This window comes from Haliotis rubra, unplaced genomic scaffold (assembly GCF_003918875.1).
Source record: "Haliotis rubra isolate DU_JTF1 unplaced genomic scaffold, ASM391887v1 Scf31, whole genome shotgun sequence".
Taxonomy (NCBI): domain Eukaryota; kingdom Metazoa; phylum Mollusca; class Gastropoda; order Lepetellida; family Haliotidae; genus Haliotis; species Haliotis rubra.
The window spans coordinates 1,949,092-1,975,587 of record NW_025766980.1 but is presented as its reverse complement, the minus strand read 5'-3'; the positions used below and the strand labels follow the sequence as shown (position 1 = coordinate 1,975,587).

The 26,496-nt window shown below is 42.9% G+C and overlaps 1 protein-coding gene across 1 annotated transcript in view; it reads right to left on the bottom strand.

The window, feature by feature from the left end:
- Positions 1 to 2,363: 2,363 nt before the first annotated feature.
- LOC124283090 (protein FAM114A2-like) overlaps positions 2,364 to 26,496 on the bottom strand; it is a 41,599-nt gene continuing 17,466 nt past the window's right edge. The window contains 3 exon segments of the mRNA XM_046719116.1: positions 2,364 to 3,883; positions 4,908 to 4,964; positions 6,344 to 6,416. Of these exon segments, the coding sequence (XP_046575072.1) occupies positions 3,785 to 3,883; positions 4,908 to 4,964; positions 6,344 to 6,416 (229 nt within the window). The 3' untranslated portion in view covers positions 2,364 to 3,784.

Here is a 26,496-nt window from a genome sequence, read left to right as displayed (position 1 = left end):
ATGAAAATGACGGGGTGACCCAGGTATGCAATTAGTAAGTACATACAGCGCACTGCCTGTACAGCTGGGGTACGTGCCATCTCACCAGCTCAAAAATTTGTTGAGAACCGGTTAACGCACGTGCATCTCGCTTTTCGCGCTGTGCCTTTAGCTGCCAATGCGCCCTTATAACAAACTGGGAAAACGCACAAATAAATGACGACAGTTTCTTAAACAATTTTTTTATCTTTGTGGCACAAATTATGCGCAAATCATCAGTATCATTTTGTCTCAAATGACTTTTTACCTCTGTTAGCAGTTATACAGATGAAACATGAGACAGAGAGTTGCACCCAAAGCTAATTACTTGGATGAGCAGATAACAAGGAAATAACAGGAATATTGTAAAGAGTGTTTGCAAATGTTGACTTTTAGGTAGTATTATGGTCCTAATTATTATTGTTCCACAGTTGAAGACTGTCTTCGTGGTCTAGAGGATAGCACACGCCTGGAGAGTGGAACCTCAGCGGTTCAATTCCCAGCTTTCTCGTATTAAAGGTATACTACCCTACTTGTTACCCATCCTGGAGCTTGGCATGGACATAACAAGGACTGGTTGTCTTGTCACACTACTGTTTTGGAGTGAAGTATCTATGTTGAACTAAAGCATTATATGTTAGTTCAGGGATAATCTACGTCTTCTATTCTCCCTGGTCAGTTGTATATTTGACAAAATGTACACAGACAAGTACCAGTTACAACACACAGACATTCATTTATCCCTTAGAATTGGTCTTCAGGCAACTCACCGGCTGCACAGTATCCCTGACTTGGTTGAAGCATGTCATCATATCACAGTTGGGTAGATGAATGCCCATGACTTGATTATTTTCACAGACCCATTTCACCAGTTACATTGTCTCTGTTGAACAGGTCTTGCAGATACAATTACACAGAAGCCAGCAAAAAAACACATTACTACCTGTAACTAAAGCCCAACCAACACTTGAGACTTGCATGTATTTATTTTCACCAGCATGAGTGAAGTTATTTCCCCAGTGATGTTTTCAGGCAAATAAATCATACATTTATTATGACCATTATTAATACAAGACAGCAATAACCACATTGCCAACACTTCACCTTTTCATTCTTAGTTTCTGTAAAGCATTTAAAAAGCACCAACAATTAATCATGATAATATTCAATATCGGGCTGTCTAAAATTTGACTTTTCCACTTTAGCTCCCAAAAGCTAACCAACAAAAACGTTGATACACACCATGCAATATCATTCCCTGTCTTTAGCTTTATAGAGATAATTGCCTCTGTATATAGGCAGTTACAGCACTAATTTATCTCAATCTTGTTTTACTGAGCACTCAAATTGTCTAGCTACATTACCAGAGTTTATCAGCTGGAGACAATGTCTCACTCTTACACCAAGTACAGTAAAAAGTGTTTTCAATGAACATGCTTATAGTGAACTGATGGGTATAACTTTATAACCCTCGCTTACTGTATTTTTACATTGTGTCACCCTAGACTTGAAATTGGCACCAAACTGTGAGGTCTGGTTCCTCTTTAAGTATTTAAAATTAGTCACCTGGGAAAACAATTTTAAAGAATAGAACTAGTATATTTGCAAATATTATTACTTATGGATATTTAGATTGTTTTTCACTTAGCAATAGGAATCATTCTGTCACAGCAATTCAATGTTTTCACAAGACTTTACACCTTTTCAGATCCATTGCAAACCACAAATATTCATCGGTACGATCCCCACATTTAAGTCACAGACAATAGAACCCAAATAATGTAGCAAGTCTATGCTGGCATGATTCAATGTCAGTCCAAATTTCAGGTCTTCTGTAAACAGTACCAGTGGAATATGGCAATAGCAATATAAATGCATAAATCTAATATCAGCAAAATTCTATACACAAAGTTGCAAATGCATCCAAAGAAGTTACCAACAAATATTCAACTAAAACTATTATCAAACACAAACAGGGTATGGACAATATATATGTTATTACACTGGGTGTAACAAGTATTAACAGGCATTTCCTTATATCTACATATTATAAGTACAAACAGTTGCTGTACATCTGAATGTAGACTTTCCAGTATACTGTACACCCCTTCTTACAACCCTCTAACACTGATAACTTCTAGAACATCTTCTTATTTAGTCCTATTCTGACCCAGTGTACATCATTATTAATCTGATATGCTCCAGATACCTGAGATAAAGCAACATTCTTAACCAACATGCACTGCTAAGCGGCCTTCATAAAACAGAAATTAAAAGATTCGCACAAAAAACAGTACTTATTTATGATCATGATTATTAAACAATGCCACAAAAATAGACATCTAAATGAATGTATTTATACAGATATACATTAACTTTGGACGTCACTTTGTGTTAAGTGAAAACCAATAACTGATGAATATTAAAGTCCAATCTAGCTTTGAATTTAACAATGTTTACATCAAGCAATTTTTAATCAAGAGCCTTAGAAAGAAATATACCAAGGCCTTTGAAGACTGAAATGTGAATTGGTAATTATCCTGATTAAACAGTGAACACAATACAGGTTGCAGGAACATAAAACCTTCATGAAATCCCATAACACCTTAAAGGTTTAACACCATGAACCCTCTGTGATGTGATGCATGACCCTAAGATGGACAAACCAGTTATAATTTAATTTTAAACTGTCATTTAGAAATACTTCATACAAAATCATCTATTTCATGAGAAATAAGTATTTCTCCACACATTGCTACAAACTCTGTATGGCAAATATCATTCCCTACCTACTTTATAACAATCCTTTCATCATGACAATAGGCAGAATGACATGTATATTTCTTCAAAATCCTGAAATTATCTTGATGTATTTTCGAGTACTGTGTAAAAGCGTTGCTAATGCAACTTTATAACACCCCCTACTAATAACAAACAGGAATACAGAAAATATCTATATTAATATGTAAATCTATTTGGATGATAATGAATAGTTTAACACAAATGAAACCAAAAATAATAAAACAATATCATTCATCATGATCAACACCATAATTGCATTTGTAAACCAACTTTGTCCTACTAAAATCAACCAATCCCATAGTCATGAATTTCTATACAATATTTCATGTATACATATATCCAAAATCGTCTCCATCAATTTTAATGTATCTTAAAACCCTCACTAGTGTGCATTAACCTTCAAGGAGTCTTCCTTCAGTTGACAAGTTCTTTCTTACAGTACCTCCCTACAAGTTAAAGACTGTTGGTGTCAGATCATTGTACTGTCGGTTATGAAACACTCTCCTTCCAAATGTGCCCCTACATTCAACACTTTTAATCCCCTGTTAACAACCTTTAATCCCAACTATAGATGCATATATTTCGGCAATGTTGACATTCATTGAAAGTGTGTTTTTATGTGCTAAGACCATGTTCACAAGGTGTATAGTTACATCAGTTTACAAGTGGCCTTATGACTTATTATTATTATTATCATTATTACTAAACATTGTGCAGGAATCAGGTTCAGTTAATTTAACATCTCAGAATTCTGTTCACCTGATTCAACACACTCAATGTTGTGTTGCAGTCATAAATAGTGACAATATGTTACAGAATGTACTGATCCTGTACAACAGGTATTGGGTTTGTACTGCCAGCTCCATGAAGACATGACATCCTTATGTACACTGTACAGCCATGTATCACAATGACATTAAAGCACTACTATGGACATATGTACAGCCAGACAGGTTCCGGCACATCAGGACTTGACAACAGGCGAGTTCTGTATAGCAGCTTGCTGGAGGACGGGCAGAAGAAGCTGGAAGCCATCTTGTATGTACGTGGACGAGTTGGAGGCCTGTAACAAGAGTCAGTCAGGTGGATTCTTATCTTATTACTTCCAGTTTAGATAATACATAGGGACATGTGACTTTGCCCTTCACATCTGATTGTTGCGAATCATCAAGTTGAGACACTGGCGGATCAGACAGTACTGTTATCTCAGTTGACTAAATCTGAAATGAGCCTTTGTTCCATTCAAATCACTTATGCTTAAGAGTTTAGAGAGAAAGTATAGTTAAAGAGAAAGTTACAAATTTAGGAGAAAAGAGAGTTAGGGAAAGGAGGGCAGGGAGAGGTAAGATTGTGAGGGAGGAGTGGTGGGGTGTCAGGGAAAAATATGGCTAATAGAGGAGAGGGGAGGAAGAGAAGGGGGGAGAGGAAAGGGAAGGTAGGGAGAGGTAAGATTGTGAGGGAGGAGGTGTGGGGTGTCAGGGAATAATATGGCTAATAAAGAAGAGGGGAGGGAGAGAAGGGGAGAGGAAAGGGAAGGTAGGGAGAGGTAAGATTGTGAGGGAGGAGGTGTGGGGTGTCAGGGAATGATATGGCTAATAGAGAAGAGGGGAGGGAGAGAAGGGAGGGAGAGAAGGGGGGATGAGGAAAGGGAAGGTAGGGAGAGGAAGGGAAAAGGATGGGGAGACAAGGGAACAGAAGGGAGAGAGAGGTGGGGAGGAGGGAGACTGAGTACATGATCAGTGAGTGAGTGAGTATGGTTTTATGTCACTTTTAGCAACATTACAGTAATATCATGGCGGGGGACACCACAAATTGGCTTCACACATTACACCCAAACCTGGGTCTTTGGCGTGACGAGCGGACGCTTTAACCACAAGGCTACCGCCCCGAGTACATGATCAGAAAAAGGATCCAATGACATCACAAGGCCAACAGGCTACAACGTGTCTGTTTCCATGTGTAGGTCATTCTCAACAACTCCTTATACCTACTGTTGATGTGACACATCACCTTGTCACTAGCATCTGGGGTCTACTTAATGCTACTTGATGAGAATGAGGACATGTTTTACAGCATCTGCCACTCACCTCCAGATACACGTTGGTGACGAGGGGTGTCACAACAGTAGCGTCTTCCAGATCCTCCTGGTGAAAACAAATTAAGTAATAAATACTCGGTTGCCAACATACAAACACCTCAATCTTGGACTCAAGGAGGATCCACATCCTACAGCAGCTCACAGTTGATACAAATAGAATGGTTTAAGTTTGAGGAAATTCATCCTTTATTTGCTCGACCCGAAACCATTCAATTGTATGATGCAGGCACATGGAACTGTGAAACCCTGCATCAAAAGTGGATGGAGGTTGGTTACCATGGTTATATAGTAGGTCAGTGGTCATAGATAAATATTTCTGGGATTGATTGGATGAGGGTTTGAATCTCAGACTGCTATTCATCATGGCTGTCCACCATTCAGCCATATCTGGTAGTACTCCCACATGTCATGCAATCATATACAGTGAAGCCCCGTTAGTCCGGACTCCGATAATCCGGAAGTCTCGCCTCCCGGGCGATTTCAGCTTGTTACCAATCTATGCCTATATAATTTGCCTCGATAATCCGGAAATTCGGTTTCCGGAACCGGACAGTAAGTAGCTGTCACCAATCAGTAAAATAAACAGTAAATTGCTTCACAGTCCGGACGCTGTAAGTCGTGTTCACGAACCGTAACAACACCGCCCGGCGATGTTTACTTAATTAACTGGCCAAGTGGGTTGTTGTTTTAATTAGAGGAATAATTCGGACATTCAAGGCATACTACAATAGATCGCTTGTTAGACATTACCTCATCTGTGCTGAGGAAGGACGTGATCAGACACGTCGGATCAACATGCGGATGTCACTCGGTAAAATTATTGATGTGATGAATTAAGCTTTACATTAAATGCTTATTTGTTTTATCCAGATTCGTGTCGTTTTTGTAATTCTTAGGGAAGCAACTTGGGTCTTGATTCAGTAGTCCGGAATATTCGCAATCCGGACGAATTTACTGAGAAACGCAACCGTCCGGATTAACGAGGCTTCACTGTACCTGATACACTGTTGAGGGAGTCAAACCTACTCACTGTTACGTTAGGTGGTATAACTGAAGCAGGGTGTGTTTCACAAGAGGAAATGTTCTAGCCTTGGCATCTAAAATCACAGTATCAGATCTAAGACAATTGATTAAAAAAAAAAGTCCCTGCATCACACAAACCTAATGAATGTAATATAAAATGTTCAGATCAATTTGATAATCAAGAATAATATATTGATAAATCTTAATAAAATCAAAGCGATCTTAGCGCCAAGGTGATCGTAACTCCCATACACACTGACTTATGACAGTCTAAGGTCCTTTGTACAACCTCACCAAGATATAAATGAGATTGTAGAAAGAATCCACATTACATTCTCAATACATGAAGACATACAATACCACATTTCCCCGGTGGCCAGGAACCAACTGATGGGTACTTACACTGACTTTGTGTAGACACTGAGTAAACTTGGTGGAGAGAATTGAGATTTCTGTGCAAAGAACCTGGGTCAAACTGCAAAATAAACACAACAAAACTAAGACAAACCCTGTCAAATTGAGATACAATTAAATCTTGTGTTTGTTTACGTTTTCCCAATCTAATTTTGCCCCATAATAAAAGAATGTTATATAAAATGAGGGGGTCAGCAAAATATGATACAGTCCTAATTCCAATCTTAAGACACTAAACTTTGGTGGAAGCCCCAACTGTTGTCCAAGATTCTATCCAAATGAAGTTAAAACAGCATAAGTTTGCTGTGGTTAGTGCACTGAACCTTGGCTGTCTATCCCTATTGTTGTGCTGTAAGGAGGAAGATCTGCAATCTGCACAGTTGTGTCCCTTCTATGTGGCAGCACCCGGGATCCTTTAACTGAGCTAGTGATTGAAAGTGCAGCTAAACCCACTGACCCACATGACAAATCTGGTAAGTGTAAGTGACTGACCTTATGTGTGACCAGCGATTCACTGCACCAGTGTGATGGCTACCCTTTCTGTCGACACACAAGTCTGACCTCTGGCAGATCAGAGTTTACTACTTGGCAACCCCCTGAAGATCTGGACTAGAATTGTTCTTCAGCAAACCATGCTTGTCCTTAGAGTCAACTATCAGGATTGGTGGTCGATCTCATAGACTTGGTTGCTGTATGTTATTGCCTCCTAACTGTATGTGATGTCAGTCACTGGATTGTCTGGTCTAGGCTACATTATCCATATGTCGCTGACAGCCTTCTATTTCCCTTTTATTTCAACAGAGGGCTGCTTCTCCACTGGCTATATGTAGAGATTTGTACGTGCCACCCGTATTTGGCTAACCCGCCAAATCTCGTGCGTTTCATGCCTGTGACGTGTGACACTTTCATGTCACCATCCGACCATGTCGGACGCATACAACATCTTTCTCATGTTGTAATGTTCATATTTCACAGGTAAGCACCCTCTCTACATATATTCTTTCTACATCTATATCATTGCTAGTATATATATTATTGTCATCAACATAGTAATAACATATATCTTAAGTTAGTAATTAATCGCATGACCGCTATTGTAAACTTTCTCTCGCGTGGATCACTTACTAACTTAAAGCACTAGCATTGCATGTAAGACAGTGTGTGAATGATCAATAATTATGATTTTATATCTACAGTATACTAAATCATCAGTTGTATATAATTTTGGCTGATCGCTAATGCGTGACGTCACATCAATTGTAAATATCCCGGACGAAACGCTTATGCGTGACGTCATATATATTTTATCAATTATGTAATTTTTTGAGTAAAATTGATATTTTATACTTATCCTGACTCATGCTCTTTTGCTTGTCCCCTTCCTCTTGCGAACATAGTGGAACACTTGTATCTCCTTAATTGAAGCTCCCTTCAATGTAAAATCACTAATTGGTACTCACCCACGAGTTACCTCCCCTGCCGTAAGCGCGGGAACAGGTGTCGCCACCCTCTGGCCTCATGCTTCACTCTCTCCTGATTTTGCGAGCCCAACACTTGAATTTACAGGGAAATCCAAAGTGTTATGTGGGGAGGATGGGAGGAGTTAACCTCATGAGTCAGGATAAGTATAAAATATCAATTTTACTCAAAAATTACATATTTTTCCTTATCCTGACTCATGCTCTTTTGTTTTGTAGAATCCAATCGGAGAGGTGGTGGGTAAACAGAATACTTTGGATTAATTAGTGATTTAAGTAAGTGATATTGTAATAACCCTCGCGGGAACTTCATAAGGCATTGAGACTTAGGATATTTCCTTATAATAAGCCATAGATATATACACTATAAGTGGGTATTACCTTACTAATATACTGATATATCAATATATATATATAAACTGCTACTCTAACGTAGCTGTACACTGAATATAACTCAGTATGAGCTTAAGGTTGAATAACCTAAGCTAAATATGTACATAGCCCTAGAACTCCATGGAGTTATAAGCTAGTGAATATATGTATCATATATCTAATAATCTACGTGGGGGTGAATATTAACGCCATCTACGAGGGACTGTCAATTGCTGAGCGAGGACCAAAGGACCGAAATGATGAATGCCAGAGACGCCCTCGGTGGTGATATCTCTGAGATAGTGATTAGCAAACACCATGTTAGATTTCCAAAAGCATCCTTCCATAATTGTATTCAATGAACAGTTACCATGAAGGGCGAGGGTGGATGCCAATGCCCTGATTTCATGGGGATTTGATGCTGTTGGAGGGTCCAGTCCTGCTGCCTTATAGGCTGCAGAAATGACAGTTCTTATCCATATTGATATGGTGGTAACGAGACTTCTGTCTGATTTGTAGGCTTATAACGGGATGAACAATCTTCTGGCGATCTTCGCTTTGTTTTGGAAACGACGCAAATAGATTATGAGAGCTCGTGCATACTGGGCATAGAGATAAGTCCAATGTATCTTGAGATCCAAGAATTGAGGATAGCGCAGGGATGTGAAATAACCTGTCTGGTTGACCTGGTAGTTGATTTTTGGCGATGAAATCCCATCTTAATCCCAGGTGCGCTGTCTTTGATTTTCATCAAACTGTATCCTCTCATAATCTAGAGCATGAATTTCAGATATTCTGGCTGCCGTGGCTAGCGATAACAGGAAGACTGTTTTCTGTGAGAGAAATTCAAACGCTGTTCGATTCCAATGGTTCATAATCCTCACTTTGTGAGGTGTCGTAAAACTACATTCAGATCCCAAGCTGCAGCGTGGAATTTCCGCTTTGGTCCTCCAATCGAAAGCACGTAGTAAGGCCAGTAACTCTGGTGTTCTTGTTAATTTAACACCCGTTCTCATAGAAATCACAGAACTAAGCGCGGCAAGATATGAGACAATGTCGAGCCTTTTAAATGTTTGTTTTGCCGTAAGTAACACAAATAGTCTGCCACTTGAGGATCGTAGCATCTCGCTAAAACCCTTGTTTGTTGCATAATTTTCTAAACTTTGCCACTTGTCATCGCATTGCCACGCTGCTGAGTATCGTTAAGAATATCGTAAACATAGCGTGACCGCGCTTTTATAGCCCTGGTAGAATATCCTCTCTTATTTAAACACATTTTAATACAGTCCATAATGAAGTTTGAATACTTCTGGGTTTCTCTGCACCTGTTTGGTGTGAGGATGTATTAACAGGTTTTGGCGCTTGGGTAGTTCTAGTGCCGGGTTGACCCGATATCTTGTATTAAAGGCGGAAACCACGTTCTGGCCGGCCAATAGGGTAGCGACCAAAGTGAGTTGTAGGCTCTGCGTTTGGTTGATTTTCTGTAATACTAGAGGTATTATTGCTGGGGGCGGAAACAGCAGACGCATTGAGGCCTTCCCATGAAATGCTTAGAGCCGCCTGTTGCCCATGCTTGTGGGTCTGGCACTGGTGACAATTTAATGTCGGTAGTTGATTGTTGAACCTTGTGGCGAATAGATCTACTAGCGGCTAGCTCCTATTTGCTTGATTATCTGTGCAAATATCTCTGTATTGAGCATCCATTCTGTCGGGTGACGGTAGATGTGGCCGAGAGTGCGCCTGCTAGTATATTCCTGGCTCGGGGAATGTGGCATGCTTTGACATGTAGATTTAGATCTTGGATTAATTCGAACAGTTGAAAGGTTAAATTCAAAAGGTTCGGCGATCTCGTTGAGCCTTGTCTGTTCACATAAACGCCACTGTCGAGTTGTCGGTATGTATCATCAGGTGCGCATTCTGTAGAATGTTGCTCCAATGTCTTATGGCGCTGATTACAGCTTTCATCTCTAATGCGCTTATGTGGAGTTTGCTTTCTAGCTGAGTCCATAACCCTGATGTCGTCGGTTGGAGAGATGAGCTCCCCAACCTTGGAGCCATCGCTGATCTACATATAGATGGGTCTTGAATTCCTGCTCTGCTAAACAAATCCCTCTCGAGACATTCGGATTTCTTTGTCCACCATAATAGATGAGGTCTGAGATGTATCGGTAGACTGAATGGTTGTAGGTCGCCGAGATGTGTATTGACGAAGACCTGTAACGGACGTAACTGTAATCTGCCTATGACTGTCAAGTCTTGGGCTGATGTTAGAAGACCTAGTAAGCTCTGCCATTGTGAAGAAGTGGTAGCGGTGACAGTAGAGCTGGTGGAATGATCTGTTGGATCTTGAGCCAACGGTCTTCTGGTACGACTATACGGTTGAGATTGGTGATAAATCGGATTCCTAGGAATTGCAGATCTTGGCGATGGTACTAGGTCCGACTTTGTGTAAGTTTACTAACCATCCCAGCTGTGTTAGTAGCTTTATGATGTAGTTTAACTGTAGTTTGAGATGCTGTGGATCTTGATCTACTTGTATCCCGTCGTCGAGGAAGAACGCACTCTCGCGTAGCCCTTGACGATGTAGATAGGTAACAATCGGTTTCGTTATCCTCGTGAATAACCATGGGGCTGATGCTATTCAATGGGAGTACTTTCCACTGGTAATGTAACCCGCCTTAGCCGTAAAACCGAAGGTATTTCCTGATTGAAGGATGTATTGGGATGTGCAGATAAGCATCTTGTAGATCTATACTGCCCATGTAGTCCATGGGGCTAATCATCTGCCAGAAGCTAGCGGTAGATGTATCATAGTGAACCTGGGTGGTGTGTTTTAAGTAAGTCTTGTTGAAGAAGCTCATGTTGTAAATGAGTCTGTATTTCTCCTTGGAGTTCTTCTTGGGTACTAGGAAAACTGGGGAGTAGAAACCTGGTTCGATGTTTCCTTGCTCTATTACTTCTATGGCCTGCTTGGTTAGGAGTAATGTAACCGCCTCTCTTAACTTTAGTAGTTGTTGTGCCTCTACCTCGAACTTGTGAGGGTTGACTGTTAGTGGAGGCTTGGCCTGTAGTGGGATACTCTAAACCGCTGAAGAATGTTGGAGACATAGGTGTCTTGAAGTATTCCCCAGTTTTCCCAGTGTAGTTGAAGACGCCCACCCACTTGTGACGGTTGTACTGGAACGGCTGGGGTGGAAGACTCCAGTCGTTCGAACCTGTCTTTCAGCGTTTATAGTTGCGGGAACCTCTGGGTGTCCTGCCTCGCCCTGACCCTCCTCTATAGTTGCCATATGGGCTTAATTTTAAAAGAATCTCTTCCCCTGGAACTGGCAATCTTCCTGTCTCTAGCTCTTTGTAGGCCCGTGAATTTAGATCTCCCTGAGTATCTTTGTGAAGTCTGTCGAATGACACTGGCTAGCGTGGTCCATCGATTTAATCATCAGGACTCTCTAGAATCCTTGGTGACTTCTTTGGAGACTGTGTCTATTCCTCCACAAATATGGATGGGGAAGACCACGGGCTGTATATAGTGGAGCTGTAAAGTTCTCACCCCAGTTGCAGGAAGCTAGGAGGCCTTGACGACGAAGCTAAGGTCAGTGCTGCTGAGACAGACGCCAGATGATCTGTTAAAAACTGCTGGTCCTTCTTTTTGCATCAGTAGGGCCGAAAGTAAATCATTCTGTCATCTTCAGAGGTCGTGGTTCAAATCTGGAGATAAGTGTCTCATTTATTGTTCTAGATCTATTTAGACCGAAGAACATACGCCTCGCCATGGTTTCTATCTGAACCAATTTCCATCATCAATCTTGTAGTACTTGTTCTTGGCATCGGAGATCAGCTTATAGTTCTCATCGATGTCTTGGCTTTTGAAGAAGGGTTCCATATTATGCGTGGAGAACTTCTTGGCGCTTGAAATTTGGCAGATGTATGCCTGAACCTTTGTGGCTTTGTTAAATGCTGTATCTAGGTTCTGAGGTACCGCCTAATCGGGTCGATTGGGGTAGTGTAATAGCATCTGCGCCATCTTCTTTCATCAGATAAGTCTGCTTCTTTATTGCCACTCTTGGAAGGTGATGAGAGATCTAGATTATTGACCATCCAATATCTTATCTCTGCATCTGAGAAAATAATTCCTCCATCATCTTCCATTCCATCATCATAGATAAGAGGTTGTTGCTCTTCTGATGTAGGGCTGTGTGGCTCTATCTCTATATCGCTTGACGCTTGTGGAGATCTAGTTGTAGGCTTATGTGCAGACCTGTGAGGTGATCGACGTGGTGATCGGGCGAGGTGATCGCCTTGGTGATCTATATCGATAGGTTGACCTTCTTGGCGACCTATGAGGGGACTGATAGCTTCGCCGAAGCTCTTGTGTAGTCCCTTGCTGATCTTTTTAGATGAAGACGATCTGGGTTCAGGTGTCCTTCACAACTTCGCCGGAAGCTTCAGATGTCCGGTCCTGGGAATGATGATATGACCTTCGCCAAGGCTTCATGCGTGGTCTGGGTGATCAGATTCCATATCTGAGTATGACCGGGAAGGAGGTGATGATTCTTCCCCGCTTTACGTAAGGCCTTCGCGAAGGCTGTACATCTGGGTCCTTCGTCGAGGTGGTCTGTGACTTCCTTCGAAGGCTGCATTGTCGTGGCTGCTACGTTGACAGATGGTGCCCTGGGGTGCTGTCACGTTGGAGCCTTCGGCTCCTCGACCCTGGGATGGCTGCTTCTCCAGTCTATAGTGGCCTTCCATCATAATCATGATCTGTTTCATAAGATCGCTTGGGATGATCTGGCGACGTAGTAGATGGTGCCCTTTCTGCTGTGTTAGCTGTGGGGCCCTCAGCGATCTCGCCTGACATCAGTGTAGAGGCATCAGGCTGCTTGTTGATCTCTGCTGACGCCACTGTCGCTGTCACTGGTCGCTTCTTGTATGCATATGTCGGGTATGATGATAGGCTGGTCATCGAGAGGCCCAATTCTGCTGCTGGAACGATCTCGCCTGAGAAAGTTCTCGATGACTTCGTGATTTCCCTTTGGAGGAAGACGCTGCCCTGGGGCACTAAGTCTGGCGCTGAGAAGACGCTGAGGCCCTCTGGACTTTGTCTGCGATGACTGGATGTCTGGAGAGGCCGGTCGCTTCTTAGAGGTGACGGACTGCATCCCACGCCCCTCTACCGATGGGGTCTCAAGCAGAACACCAGACGGGAGGGGATCACTCGACAGCAGTTGACTGGATGGGCAATCCGGACGATCGGCCATGTCTACACCTAGTTTGCGTGACCTATCTGCAACACGCCTCAAGACGCAAAGATGGTATTTATCAAAGGCAGAATTGGTTAAATTTATGCAGTAACTGCAACGTGAGTCAAACGCGACAAGGCGAGTACAACTAGGGCATACCACATGATCCGCATGAGCGGAAAACGTAATCTACAAATAGTACAGTTTTTCATCAATGTAAAACTAGCTGAACAATCACTTAACTCAATGGAATAAACAGTAGAAATAATGATTAATTATTAATGCAAATAACTGAAGGATACTAGCTATACCTTTATAGTAAACTATAAAAGGTAACTAACTAAGAAAACCAAAGGATATAGTGTGTAAGGAGACACAGGCGCTCTCACATCCTGCTCACTGGGCGAAGAAGGAGAGAGTGAAGCATGAGGCCAGAGGGTGGCGACACCTGTTCCCGCGCTTACGGCAGGGGAGGTAACTCGTGGGTGAGTACCAATTAGTGATTTTACATTGAAGGGAGCTTCAATTAAGGAGATACAAGTGTTCCACTATGTTCGCAAGAGGAAGGGGACAAGCAAAAGAGCATGAGTCAGGATAAGGAAAAATATACAATTATAGCATAACTATTATATACCAATCTTATATCTATAATTGTATTGTTTATTGCCGATGTATTCATATAAGATATATACGACTTTCATGTCACCATCCGACCATGTCGGACGCATACAACATCTTTCTCATGTTGTAATGTTCATATTTCACAGGCAATAAACTGGTGCATATCTTAAGCGACGTTCCCCGTCTCATCAATTATTGTCCTTGGGACATCTCAAGACCAGAACCTGCGACAATTGGCGCCCGAACAGGGACGGGGTTCATCATAACATCGCCGTCAACCAGTGCCAACGAACCAAGAACAACCCCACGATATCATCACGACACCCTCACGGTACAGCTCACCTGGACGTCATCTTCAAGGATCGTCAGATACGTGAGATTTGCGCTCAGTGATTTCGTGTGTGTATATATCAACTTCTATTTGACTGTGATAAGACACTTTACATCTTATATATTCTACACCTTATCTGTGATATCCATATATACATGTGACACTCTAAACAAGACTGTGATAAACGTGTGATATCAGTGATCATCAGTGAGACATTGGGAGACATTCAGCTGCTAAAGTGCATTTTATATGTGACATTCCATTTATATCCATGAATTTGCTATATTCATAGCATTGATTTCATGGATCAGTTGCATTCATACTATTGACATTTGTCTACATGCCATAATATTGCATGAATGCATTGAATTTCACATAACTGTGCAATATTTACATAACTTGACTTCATCATATTAGTTAGATTAGTTTAATTAGTTAGATTGGTGTAATTAGTTAGATTAGTTTAATTAGTTAGACTAGTTGAATTAGTTAGATTAGTGTAATTGGTTAGATTAATTCAATTTGTTAGATATATTAGTTATATTTATAAATAATCAAGCTACCTATATTGTCTGTAAAAACGACAATGCATACTTAAGTATTATATTAGTGTGTTGACTTAGTGCAATAGTTGATTGTTTACATTTTATGTTTGCTTGTGTGTATGCGTCAGTTATTTTCATTTGCACTAATTATACAGCCATGCACTCGCGTTAACATTTCCGCGTCCGCCTCCGCGTCTGCGTCAGCGCTTGTTAATCTTATAAACTGTTAGGATAATATACTTAGGGTCTTTTCCATTTTCCCCTATCTTATAGTGCTTCCCTCGCCCTATGCTATAGGCGATTGCCTCCCCTTGTTTCCTTCAGATCAACTGGCGTTGTGTTTCTTTCTCATGGTGTTGTTTGCTTTTTGCCTTGGGTAAGTTTGTTTCTGTTGGGTGCTCAAGTTTGCATTTGCACACTTGTGCAAGTTTTATACTCTCTGCACACCCTTAGCATTTATTACCGTAGTAACTCTTAGAGTTGCGCTTTGCTTAGCTCTTGCTTCACACCTTGGTATACCACGCACAGTATCATACACTCTGCAATATCAGAGCATATTCTATCACAGATACATTCATGCTTCCCTCCATGTTTGCTATTCCTTGTTTACTGTTTGTTGCACAGCAGATACTTTACCTAGCGTAATAGTATCAGCATAGTTTATATGTTACTACCGTGAAGTTACCCTGCTGGGTCTACTTTCGTGGTTGTATAAACCAGTAAACGCTTCATACTTTTCTTTGCTGGTCATTGGTGTTTACCTTTCACTCGTTATATCAACGGATCGAGGACAACATGGCTCAAGGTGGTGAAGATTGGGAGATCAAGTCCGAGGGTATTTCCGAAGAGGACGGCCAGGATGTTGACCTATCTTCAGGGACTGGGAAATACACCATTCGGCCCGCACCCACTTCTTCTACACCACACTCAAGAAACTTTTCCACTTAGTTTTCCATCTTATGTCCCAACACCAGGATCGCTTCCTTTCCCCTCCTTCAACCTATCCACCTGCACCATGGCCTCCACACTTCAGCCGCTTACTCAGGATTTCAGCCTTCAGGTGAAGAGCCAGGTGCAGAAAGGGGAGACAACTTTCGAGAACTGGAAGTTTGAGATTCGTTGTTTGATGAGGGATGACAGCATTACATCTTCAACTCTTATGCAAGCTGTGAGGAAGTCACTCAGAGGAGATGCCGCTCGTGTGTTAGTTACTCTAGGAGAATATGCTACAGTCACAGATATTCTACAGCGCTTGGAGGGCCCCCACGGAACCATTATCACGGCCTAACAGCTTCTTCAACAGTTTCATCAGGCAACTCAGAAGGATTCGGAGACAGTGGCTTCATGGGGAATCAGGCTTGAGGACATCCTACAGAGTGTGTGTGACGAGAGGGTCTTACTTGGATACACAAGCAAGACAGGCCATGCTACGGAATCGTTCTGGACAGGGTTGAGGAATCTGGCATTGAAGGATGCAACACGCCATGCTTTTACTCGCCGATGGATTTCCACACACTACTACAGACCGCTCGACTGATTGAACAGGAAATCAACAACAGCCAGCCTGTCAAGCCAAGACCCAGTCAGTAGTCAGCACCAACCTCAAACATTAGGATTCTCACAACCACTAGAAGGATCTACTTCCCTCTCCTCAGGATCAAAGTGCCTCGACAGCTGTCCGACATTACAAAAAGGCTTGAGAAGTTGGAATTGGCATCCAAGAAACCGCCTACAGACAGTCATCTTCTCCAGCAGATTCTGGACAGACTGAAGGCATTGGAAACCCACGAGACCCAGCAACAACAGTACTCCCTTCAGCCACAACGGACTCGAGGTAGAGGAAGAAGAGGACGTGGTCGAGGTCAAGTATACTCGAAGGAAGATAAGGATTCTTTAAACTAATCCAGCCTACTGCTGCGGGGCATGCTGAGGCTGAGGGAACTACTAGCCCCTTATCAGATTTACATCGACGGATGGTCGGCAAAGCCAACGAGGCAGTTATCGACATAGAGAGAATCAACTGTCCAGCCTTGATTGATCCAGGATCTATGGTTTCAACTGTATCTGAGGGATACCACGCTGCGCCATGCCTTACTCATCTTCCACTACGACAGCTCAAGGACTTTGAGATCGAAGTAATGGGTGCAGGCTTATAACATCCTTCCATACTCAGGATATTTGGAGGCCAAGATCTACATCCCTTCATTGACAAGGAGTTGGACATTGTTCTACTAGTCACCAGAGACACAGAGTACAACAGGCGAAAGTACCACTAGTGATCGGAACCAACGCCATAGATCTTGTGGAGAGATTCTTGGTACCTGTAGATAACACCATACCAGCCTCTTGGCTTACTGCATTACGTTCGCAAGCTAATGGAATCACTGGACAAGTAAGATCTACTAACAAGACGCCGATCCACCTTCAACCAAACCAGATGATGACCATCGCTGGACTTGTGCATCATCAGCCTGGAAGAGCCACAGCTATCACCGAACACCATGACTTGGACTCTGACCTTCGGACAGGACTCTCAGTTTGCCCAAGACTCGTTGAAATAGGTAAGCGAGGTAACTCCTCCAGGGTTCCTGTTCGCATTTGCAACATGTCAGCCAGGATCATCAGTATACCCGCCAAGACCAGACTCTGTCAGCTTCACGAGGTTCGAGTGCTCAGTGAAGTACCTGTCGATGCTCTGCCAACAAAGACCAACACCATCCAGGAGACTCATACCTCACCAGTGGACTTTGACCTCTCGGACAGTTGTCTCACCGATGGACAGAGGGACGAAGCCTTGACTATGCTTTCAAGATGGAACTGCATCATGTCAAAGAGCCTCATTGATTTGGGACACACCACAGCTGTGCAACATGAGATCAACCTCATTGACGATACTCCTTTCAAGGAACCTCACCGACGAATTCCACCTGGAATGTTTGAGGAAGTCAGGGAACACCTTCATGAGATGTTGACATGTGGAGCCATTCGTGAGTCTCGTAGTCCTTTCTCGCCTAACATAGTTCTGGTGAGGAAGAAGACAAGTCTCTGCATCTATGTCTGGATTTTCGCCGGATTAACCAACAGACGGTTAAGGACGCTTTATTCCATCCCCAGGATCGATGAAACCTTAGATTGTCTGTCAGGAGCATCCATGTTTTCTAAGTTGGACTTATGCTCAGGATACTGGCAAGTGGAACTAAAAAGAAGAAGACAAGCACAAGACTGCCTTTTCAGCCGGTCCACTCGGATTTTATGAATGCAATCAATGCCGTTCGGACTGACCAATGCACCTGCCACCTTCCAGCGTCTAATGGAGAAATGTATGGGAGATCTCAACCTCAAGGAGTGTCTAATTTACCTGGATGACATCATTATCTTCTCAACTACATTTGAGGAACACTTGGAGCGTCTTGAAGCAGTATTCCAACGACTGAAAGACAACGGCCTCAAGCTAAAGCCTTCCAAGTGTGAGTTATTCAGGGATCGCGAACATACCTTGGGCATGTTGTATCTTGCAACAGGATAGAGACGGATCCAGAGAAGGTATCAGCACTCAAAGAATTGGCCCGTACCAACCAATGTGCATGACGTTAGAAGATTTCTAGGCTTCACTGGGTATTACCGCCGTTTTGTGAAGGATTTCTCTCGGATTGCAAGACCCCTCAACGATCTCTTGACAGACCAACCAAAGAAGAAGAGACGAAGCTCTAAACCTGATCCTAACTGGAAGTGGAATGATGAGCAACAAAAAGCTTTTGATGTCCTGATCCAGCACCTCACGTCACCGCCAATCTTAGCGTATGCTGATTACGCTCTCCCTTTCGGAGAGGTCCACACTGATGCCAGTGCTGATGGACTGGGAGCAGTTCTCTACCAGAAGCAGGATGACAAGATGAGAGTAATCGCATATGCAAGTAGAGGACTCAGGAAGAGCGAGAGGAACTATCCTGCACACAAGCTTGAGTTTTTAGCACTCAAATGGGCCGTTACGGATAAGTTTCATGAGTACCTGTATGGAAACAAGTTCGAGGTCAAGACAGATAACAACCCTCTTACCTACGTCTTGACATCAGCCAAGCTTGATGCCACTGGACACAGGTGGCTCGCTGCTCTCTCAGCATACGACTTCATCATTACCTATCGTGCAGGCAACACCAACATGGATGCCGATGGATTGTCAAGAAGGCCAGACTACTCGGACAGCAAGGAGTCTCATATCGAACCCCAATCTATCAAGGCCATCTGCCAAGTTCATTGCACCTCCTGCATTGCTGCAGAAAGCTTATCTTGTGATGAAAAAGTTGTTTGCCCAGATGACATAATTCCATTGACCCCTACATCACTGTCCTGGAAGAAGGAACAACTCAGTGATCAACATCTTGGACGTGTAATCCATCTCATCAAGGAAGGAGTTAAGCTCACAGCACGTCAGCGGTCACTTGAGGATCCTACAGTGAGAAGATTACTTCAGGACAGGGACAAGTTGTTTCTCAAGGATGGGATCTTGTTCAGACGAATTAACAACATCGAAGGTATTGAACATCAGCTAGTTCTACCAAGGAACAAGATACAGGAAATACTTCAGTCTCTCCATGACAACTCAGGACACCAGGGACGCGACAGAACTCTCCATCTTGTGAGATCAAGGTTTTTCTGGACTGGAATGTCTGAGGATGTTGAGAAGTACATTAAGAACTGTGGTAATTGTGTCCGACGCAAGTGCAAAACCACTGTGAAAGCCGCATCACTTATAAGCATCCACACTTCACAGCCCATGGAACTTTTCTGTTTGGACTATCTCAAGCTTGAAGAATCCAAAGGAGGCTACGAGAATATCCTTGTGATCACGGATCATTTTACTCGCGATGCTATTGCCATCCCAACTCGTAACCAATCAGCCAAGACCACAGCGAGAGTACTGTTTGACAATTTTCTAGTACATTATGGATTCCCGGCTAAACTCCACAGTGACCAAGAGAGGAACTTCGAGGGCAACATCATCAGAGAACTCTGCCAACTTACTGGGATAAAGAAGACAAGAACGACGCCATATCACCCTCAAGGTAATGGTATGACGGAACGTTTCAACCAGACTGATGAACATGATGGGTACCCTGGATGAAGAGAAGAAGAGTGACTGGAAAACTTATGTACCTGCTCTCGTTCATTCCTACAATGCCACAAGTCACGAGAGTACCTCCCTTCTACCTCATGTTTGGACGACACCCTCGACTCCCAGTGGACGCCTTTCTTGGATTCGACCTTGGACAAGGACAAGCTACCTGTACTCAATACGCTAACAACCTCAAGAAGCGGCTACAGTTTGCGTACAACATAGCCTCCAAGGAATCTAGGAAGGCAGGACAACGCTACAAACAACATTACGACAAGAAAGTGAGAGAGTCCTTTCTACAACCAAATGATCGTGTTCTGGTGCGACTTGTCGGACTTACAGGAAGGAACAAGCTTGCCAACAAGTGGGGGAAAAACGTCTATGTCATTGTGAAACAACCCAACGAGGACATTCCCGTCTACACTTTGAAGCAAGAGAGTGGCCAGGGGCCAATGAAGACTCTCCACCGCAACATGCTCCTGCCACTGGAATCTGTTTCCCTCCAACAAGACACGCCCAGGACAGAACGACGCCAATCTAGAAGAAGCAAGAAATCGGTATCACTTCGAGTGAAGGAGTTTCAAGCTTCAGACAGATCCGAAGAAGACAGTCAGGATGAAGAGGAGATCATACTGCTGCCCAGACTGAGGAGTCAAACCAGAGCCACGAATTTGATTCCAAGTGCTGCTAATGCTTCTCGTCCACCCTCAGGATCTTCTGGAAGCCAGCCAGAGACCACAGAGCCAGCAGCTGATACAGTTATCCCCCCTGCCAGTATTTCCGTTCCGGAAAGGTCGACTTCAACGCCGCCCTCAAGTACTGCTGTGGAACCAGAAGATGCAACCCCTCCTGTCATCAGCGTTCAACCTGCATCACCTGCCCAGATGGACGCTCTGGAGTCGGGGAGGCCTACCCGACTCAGAACCCGTCCAGCCTGGATGCAGAGTGATCAGTGGGTGACAAACTTCGGGGCCGTCGTTCGTAACAGAAGCGCCGGAAGAGGAAGAAGTTTTTTTTGTTTGAAGTTCTTGTACATAGTTTAGTTGGTTTGTTCAGTTGGTTTGTCAGTTTCTTTCAATGATTTCCTGATCATTGAAACCTTACGAGCTTTCATAGGAGTACCAGGTGTTTTGTTTTCCGTTATTTGGTGTTCCTTTCAAAAGCATACGTGTCATTAAAAGCTTAACTAATTCAGTTGGGGATATTTTCATCAATATCCCTGTTTGGTCATTTTCCTCTCTCATTGTTGACCATGTCCTTTGTTCTATAAATGTTGAGGACACCATTTTCCAAAGGGGGGGAATATGTCGCCGACAGCCTTCTATTTCCCTTTTATTTCAACAGAGGGCTGCTTCTCCACTGGCTATATGTAGAGAGTTGTACGTGCCACCCGTATTTGGCTAACCCGCCAAATCTCGTGCGTTTCATGCCTGTGACGTGTGACACTTTCATGTCACCATCCGACCATGTCGGACGCATACAACATCTTTCTCATGTTGTAATGTTCATATTTCACAGGTAAGCACCCTCTCTACATATATTCTTTCTACATCTATATCATTGCTAGTATATATATTATTGTCATCAACATAGTAATAACATATATCTTAAGTTAGTAATTGGATCACTTATTTGTAAACTTTCTAAAGGATCACTTACTAGCTTAAAGCACTAGCATTGCATGTAAGACAGTGTGTGAATGATCAATAATTATGATTTTATATCTACAGTATACTAAATCATCAGTTGTATATAATTTTAACTGATCGCTAATGCGTGACGTCACATCAATTGTAAATATCCCGGACGAAACGCTTATGCGTGACGTCATATATATTTTATCAATTATACAATTATAGCATAACTATTATATACCAATCTTATATCTATAATTGTATTGTTTATTGCCGATGTATTCATATAAGATATATACGACTTTCATGTCACCATCCGACCATGTCGGACGCATACAACATCTTTCTCATGTTGTAATGTTCATATTTCACAGGCAATAAACTGGTGCATATCTTAAGCGACGTTCCCCGTCTCATCAATTATTGTCCTTGGGACATCTCAAGACCAGAACCTGCGACAATTGGCGCCCGAACAGAGACGGGGTTCATCATAACATCGCCGTCAACCAGTGCCAAGCAGAACCAAGAACAACCCACGATATCATCCACGACACCCTCACGGTACAGCTCACCTGGACGTCATCTTCAAGGATCGTCAGATACGTGAGATTTGCGCTCAGTGATTTCGTGTGTGTATATATCAACTTCTATTTGACTGTGATAAGACACTTTACATCTTATATATTCTACACCTTATCTGTGATATCCATATATACATGTGACACTCTAAACAAGACTGTGATAAACGTGTGATATCAGTGATCATCAGTGAGACATTGGGAGACATTCAGCTGCTAAAGTGCATTTTATATGTGACATTCCATTTATATCCATGAATTTGCTATATTCATAGCATTGATTTCATGGATCAGTTGTATTCATACTATTGACATTTGTCTACATGCCATAATATTGCATGAATGCATTGAATTTCACATAACTGTGCAATATTTACATAACTTGACTTCATCATATTAGTTAGATTAGTTTAATTAGTTAGATTGGTGTAATTAGTTAGATTAGTTTAATTAGTTAGACTAGTTGAATTAGTTAGATTAGTGTAATTGGTTAGATTAATTCAATTTGTTAGATATATTAGTTATATTTATAAATAATCAAGCTACCTATATTGTCTGTAAAAGCGACAATGCATGCTTAAGTATTATATTAGTGTGTTGACTTGACTTAGTGCAATAGTTGATTGTTTACATTTTATGTTTGCTTGTGTGTATCGTCAGTTATTTTCATTTGCACTAATTATACAGCCATGCACTCGCGTTAACATTTCGCGTCCTTACCCGATCTCGTCGCGTTTGTTAATCTTATAAACTGTTAGGATAATATACTTAGGGTCTTTTCCATTTTCCTATCTTATAGTGCTTCCTAAGCCCTATGCTATAGGCGATTGCCTCCCCTTTGCTTCGTATCAACTGGCGTTGTGTTTCTTTCTCATGGTGTTGTTTGCTTTTTGCCTTGGGTAAGTTTGTTTCTGTTGGGTGCTCAAGTTTGCATTTGCACACTTGTGCAAGTTTTATACTCTCTGCACACCCTTAGCATTTATTACCGTAGTAACTCTTAGAGTTGCGCTTGCGTTTAGCTCTTGCTTCACACCTTGGTATACCGCACACAGTATCATACACTCTGCAATATCAGAGCATATTCTATCACAGATACATTCATGCTTCCCTCCATGTTTGCTATTCCTTGTTTACTGTTTGTGCACAGCAGATACTTTACCTAGCGTAATAGTATCAGCATAGTTTATATGTTACTACCGTAGTTACCCTGCTGGGTCTACTCGTGGTTGTATAAACCAGTAAACGCTTCATACTTTTCTTTGCTGGTCATTGGTGTTTACCTTTCACTCGTTATATCACGGATCGAGGACAACATGGCTCAAGGTGGTGAAGATTGGGAGATCAAGTCCGAGGGTATTTCCGAAGAGGACGAAGCCAGGATGTTGACCTATCTTCAGGGGACTGGGAAATACACCATTCGCTCCGTACCCACTTCTTCTACACCACACTCAAGAAACTTTTCCACACCTAGTTTTCCATCTTATGTCCCAACACCAGGATCGTTTCCTTTCCCTCCTTCAACCTATCCACCTGCACCATGGCCTACACTTCAGCCGCTACTCAGGATTTCAGCCTTCTCAGGTGAAGAGCCAGTGCAGAAAGGGGAGACAACTTTCGAGAACTGGAAGTTTGAGATTCGTTGCTTGATGAGGGATGACAGCATTACATCTTCAACTCTTATGCAAGCTGTGGGAAGTCACTCAGAGGAGATGCCGCTCGTGTGTTAGTTACTCTAGGAGAATATGCTACAGTCACAGATATTCTACAGCGTTTGGAGGGGGCCCTCACGGAACCATTATCACGGCCGAACAGCTTCTTCAACAGTTTCATCAGGCAACTCAGAAGGATTAGGAGACAGTGGCTTCATGGGGAATCAGGCTTGAGGACATCCTACAGAGTGTGTACGATAGAGGGTCTTACTTGGATACACAAGCAAGACAGGCCATGCTACGGAATCGGTTCTGGACAGGGTTGAGGAATCTGGCATTGAAGGATGCAACACGTCATGCTTTTTACTTCGTCGATGGATTTCACACACTACTACAGACCGTTCGACTGATTGAACAGGAAATCAACAACAGCCAGCCTGTCAAGCCAAGACCCAGTCGTAGTCAGCACCAACCTCAAACATTAGGATTCTCACAACCACTAGAAGGATCTACTTCCTCTCCTCAGGATCAAAGTGCTTTCGACAGCTGTCCGACATTACAAAAGGCTTGAGAAGTTGGAATTGGCATCCAAGAAACCGTCTACAGACAGTCATCTTCTCCAGCAGATTCTGGACAGACTGAAGGCATTGGAAACCCACGAGACCCAGCAACAACAGTACTCCCTTCAGCCACAACGGACTCGAGGTAGAGGAAGAAGAGGACGTGGTCGAGGTCAAGTATACTCGAAGGAAGATAAGGATTCTTTAAACTAATCCAGCCTACTGCTGCGGGGCATGCTGAGGCTGAGGGAACTACTAGCCCCTTATCAGATTTACATCGGCCGGATGGTCGGCAAAGCCAACGAGGCAGTTATCGACATAGAGAAGAATCAACTGTCCAGCCTTGATTGATCCAGGATCTATGGTTTCAACTGTATCTGAGGGATACCACGCGTCATGCCTTACTCATCTTCCACTACGACAGCTCAAGGACTTTGAGATCGAAGTAATGGGTGCAGGCGATAACATCCTTCCATACTCAGGATATTTGGAGGCCAAGATCTACATCCCCTTCATTGACAAGGAGTTGGACATTGTTCTACTAGTCACCAGAGACACAGAGTACAACAGGCGAGTACCACTAGTGATCGGAACCAACGTCATAGATCTTGTGGAGAGATTCTTGGTACCTGTAGATAACACCATACCAGCCTCTTGGCTTACTGCATTACGTTCGCAAGCTAATGGAATCACTGGACAAGTAAGATCTACTAACAAGACGCCGATCCACCTTCAACCAAACCAGATGATGACCATCGCTGGACTTGTGCATCATCAGCCTGGAAGAGCCACAGCTATCACCGAACACCATGACTTGGACTCTGACCTTCGGACAGGACTCTCAGTTTACCCAAGACTCGTTGAAATAGGTAAGCGAGGTAACTCCTCCAGGGTTCCTGTTAGCATTTGCAACATGTCAGCCAGGATCATCAGTATACCCGCCAAGACCAGACTCTGTCAGCTTCACGAGGGTTCGAGTGCTCAGTGAAGTACCTGTCGATGCTCTGCCAACAAAGACCAACACCATCCAGGAGACTCATACCTCACCAGTGGACTTTGACCTCTCGGACAGTTGTCTCACCCGATGGACAGAGGGGCCGAAGCCTTGACTATGCTTTCAAGATGGAACTGCATCATGTCAAAGAGCCTCATTGATTTGGGACACACCACAGCTGTGCAACATGAGATCAACCTCATTGACGATACTCCTTTCAAGGAACCTCACCCGGCGAATTCCACCTGGAATGTTTGAGGAAGTCAGGGAACACCTTCATGAGATGTTGACATGTGGAGCCATTAGGTGAGTCTAAGTAGTCCTTTCTCGTCTAACATAGTTCTGGTGAGGAAGAAAGACAAGTCTCTCGTCTATGTCTGGATTTTCACCGGATTAACCAACAGGCGGTTAAGGACGCTTATTCCATCCCCAGGATCGATGAAACCTTAGATTGTCTGTCAGGAGCATCCATGTTTTCTAAGTTGGACTTATGCTCAGGATACTGGCAAGTGGAACTAAAAGAAGAAGACAAGCACAAGACTGCCTTTTCAGCCGGTCCACTTTCGGATTTTATGAATGCAATCGAATACCCGTTCGGACTGACCAATGCACCTGCCACCTTCCAGCGTCTAATGGAGAAATGTATGGGAGATCTCAACCTCAAGGAGTGTCTAATTTACCTGGATGACATCATTATCTTCTCAACTACATTTGAGGAACACTTGGAGCGTCTTGAAGCAGTATTCCAACGACTGAAAGACAAGCGGCCTCAAGCTAAAGCCTTCCAAGTGTGAGTTATTCAGGGATAAGCGTAACATACCTTGGGCATGTTGTATCTTGCAGCGGGATAGAGAGCGGATCCAGAGAAGGTATCAGCACTAAAGAATTGGCCCGTACCAACCAATGTGCATGACGTTAGAAGATTTCTAGGCTTCACTGGGTATTACCGCGTTTTGTGAAGGATTTCTCTCGGATTGCAAGACCCTCAACGATCTCTTGACAGACCAACCAAAGAAGAAGAGGCGA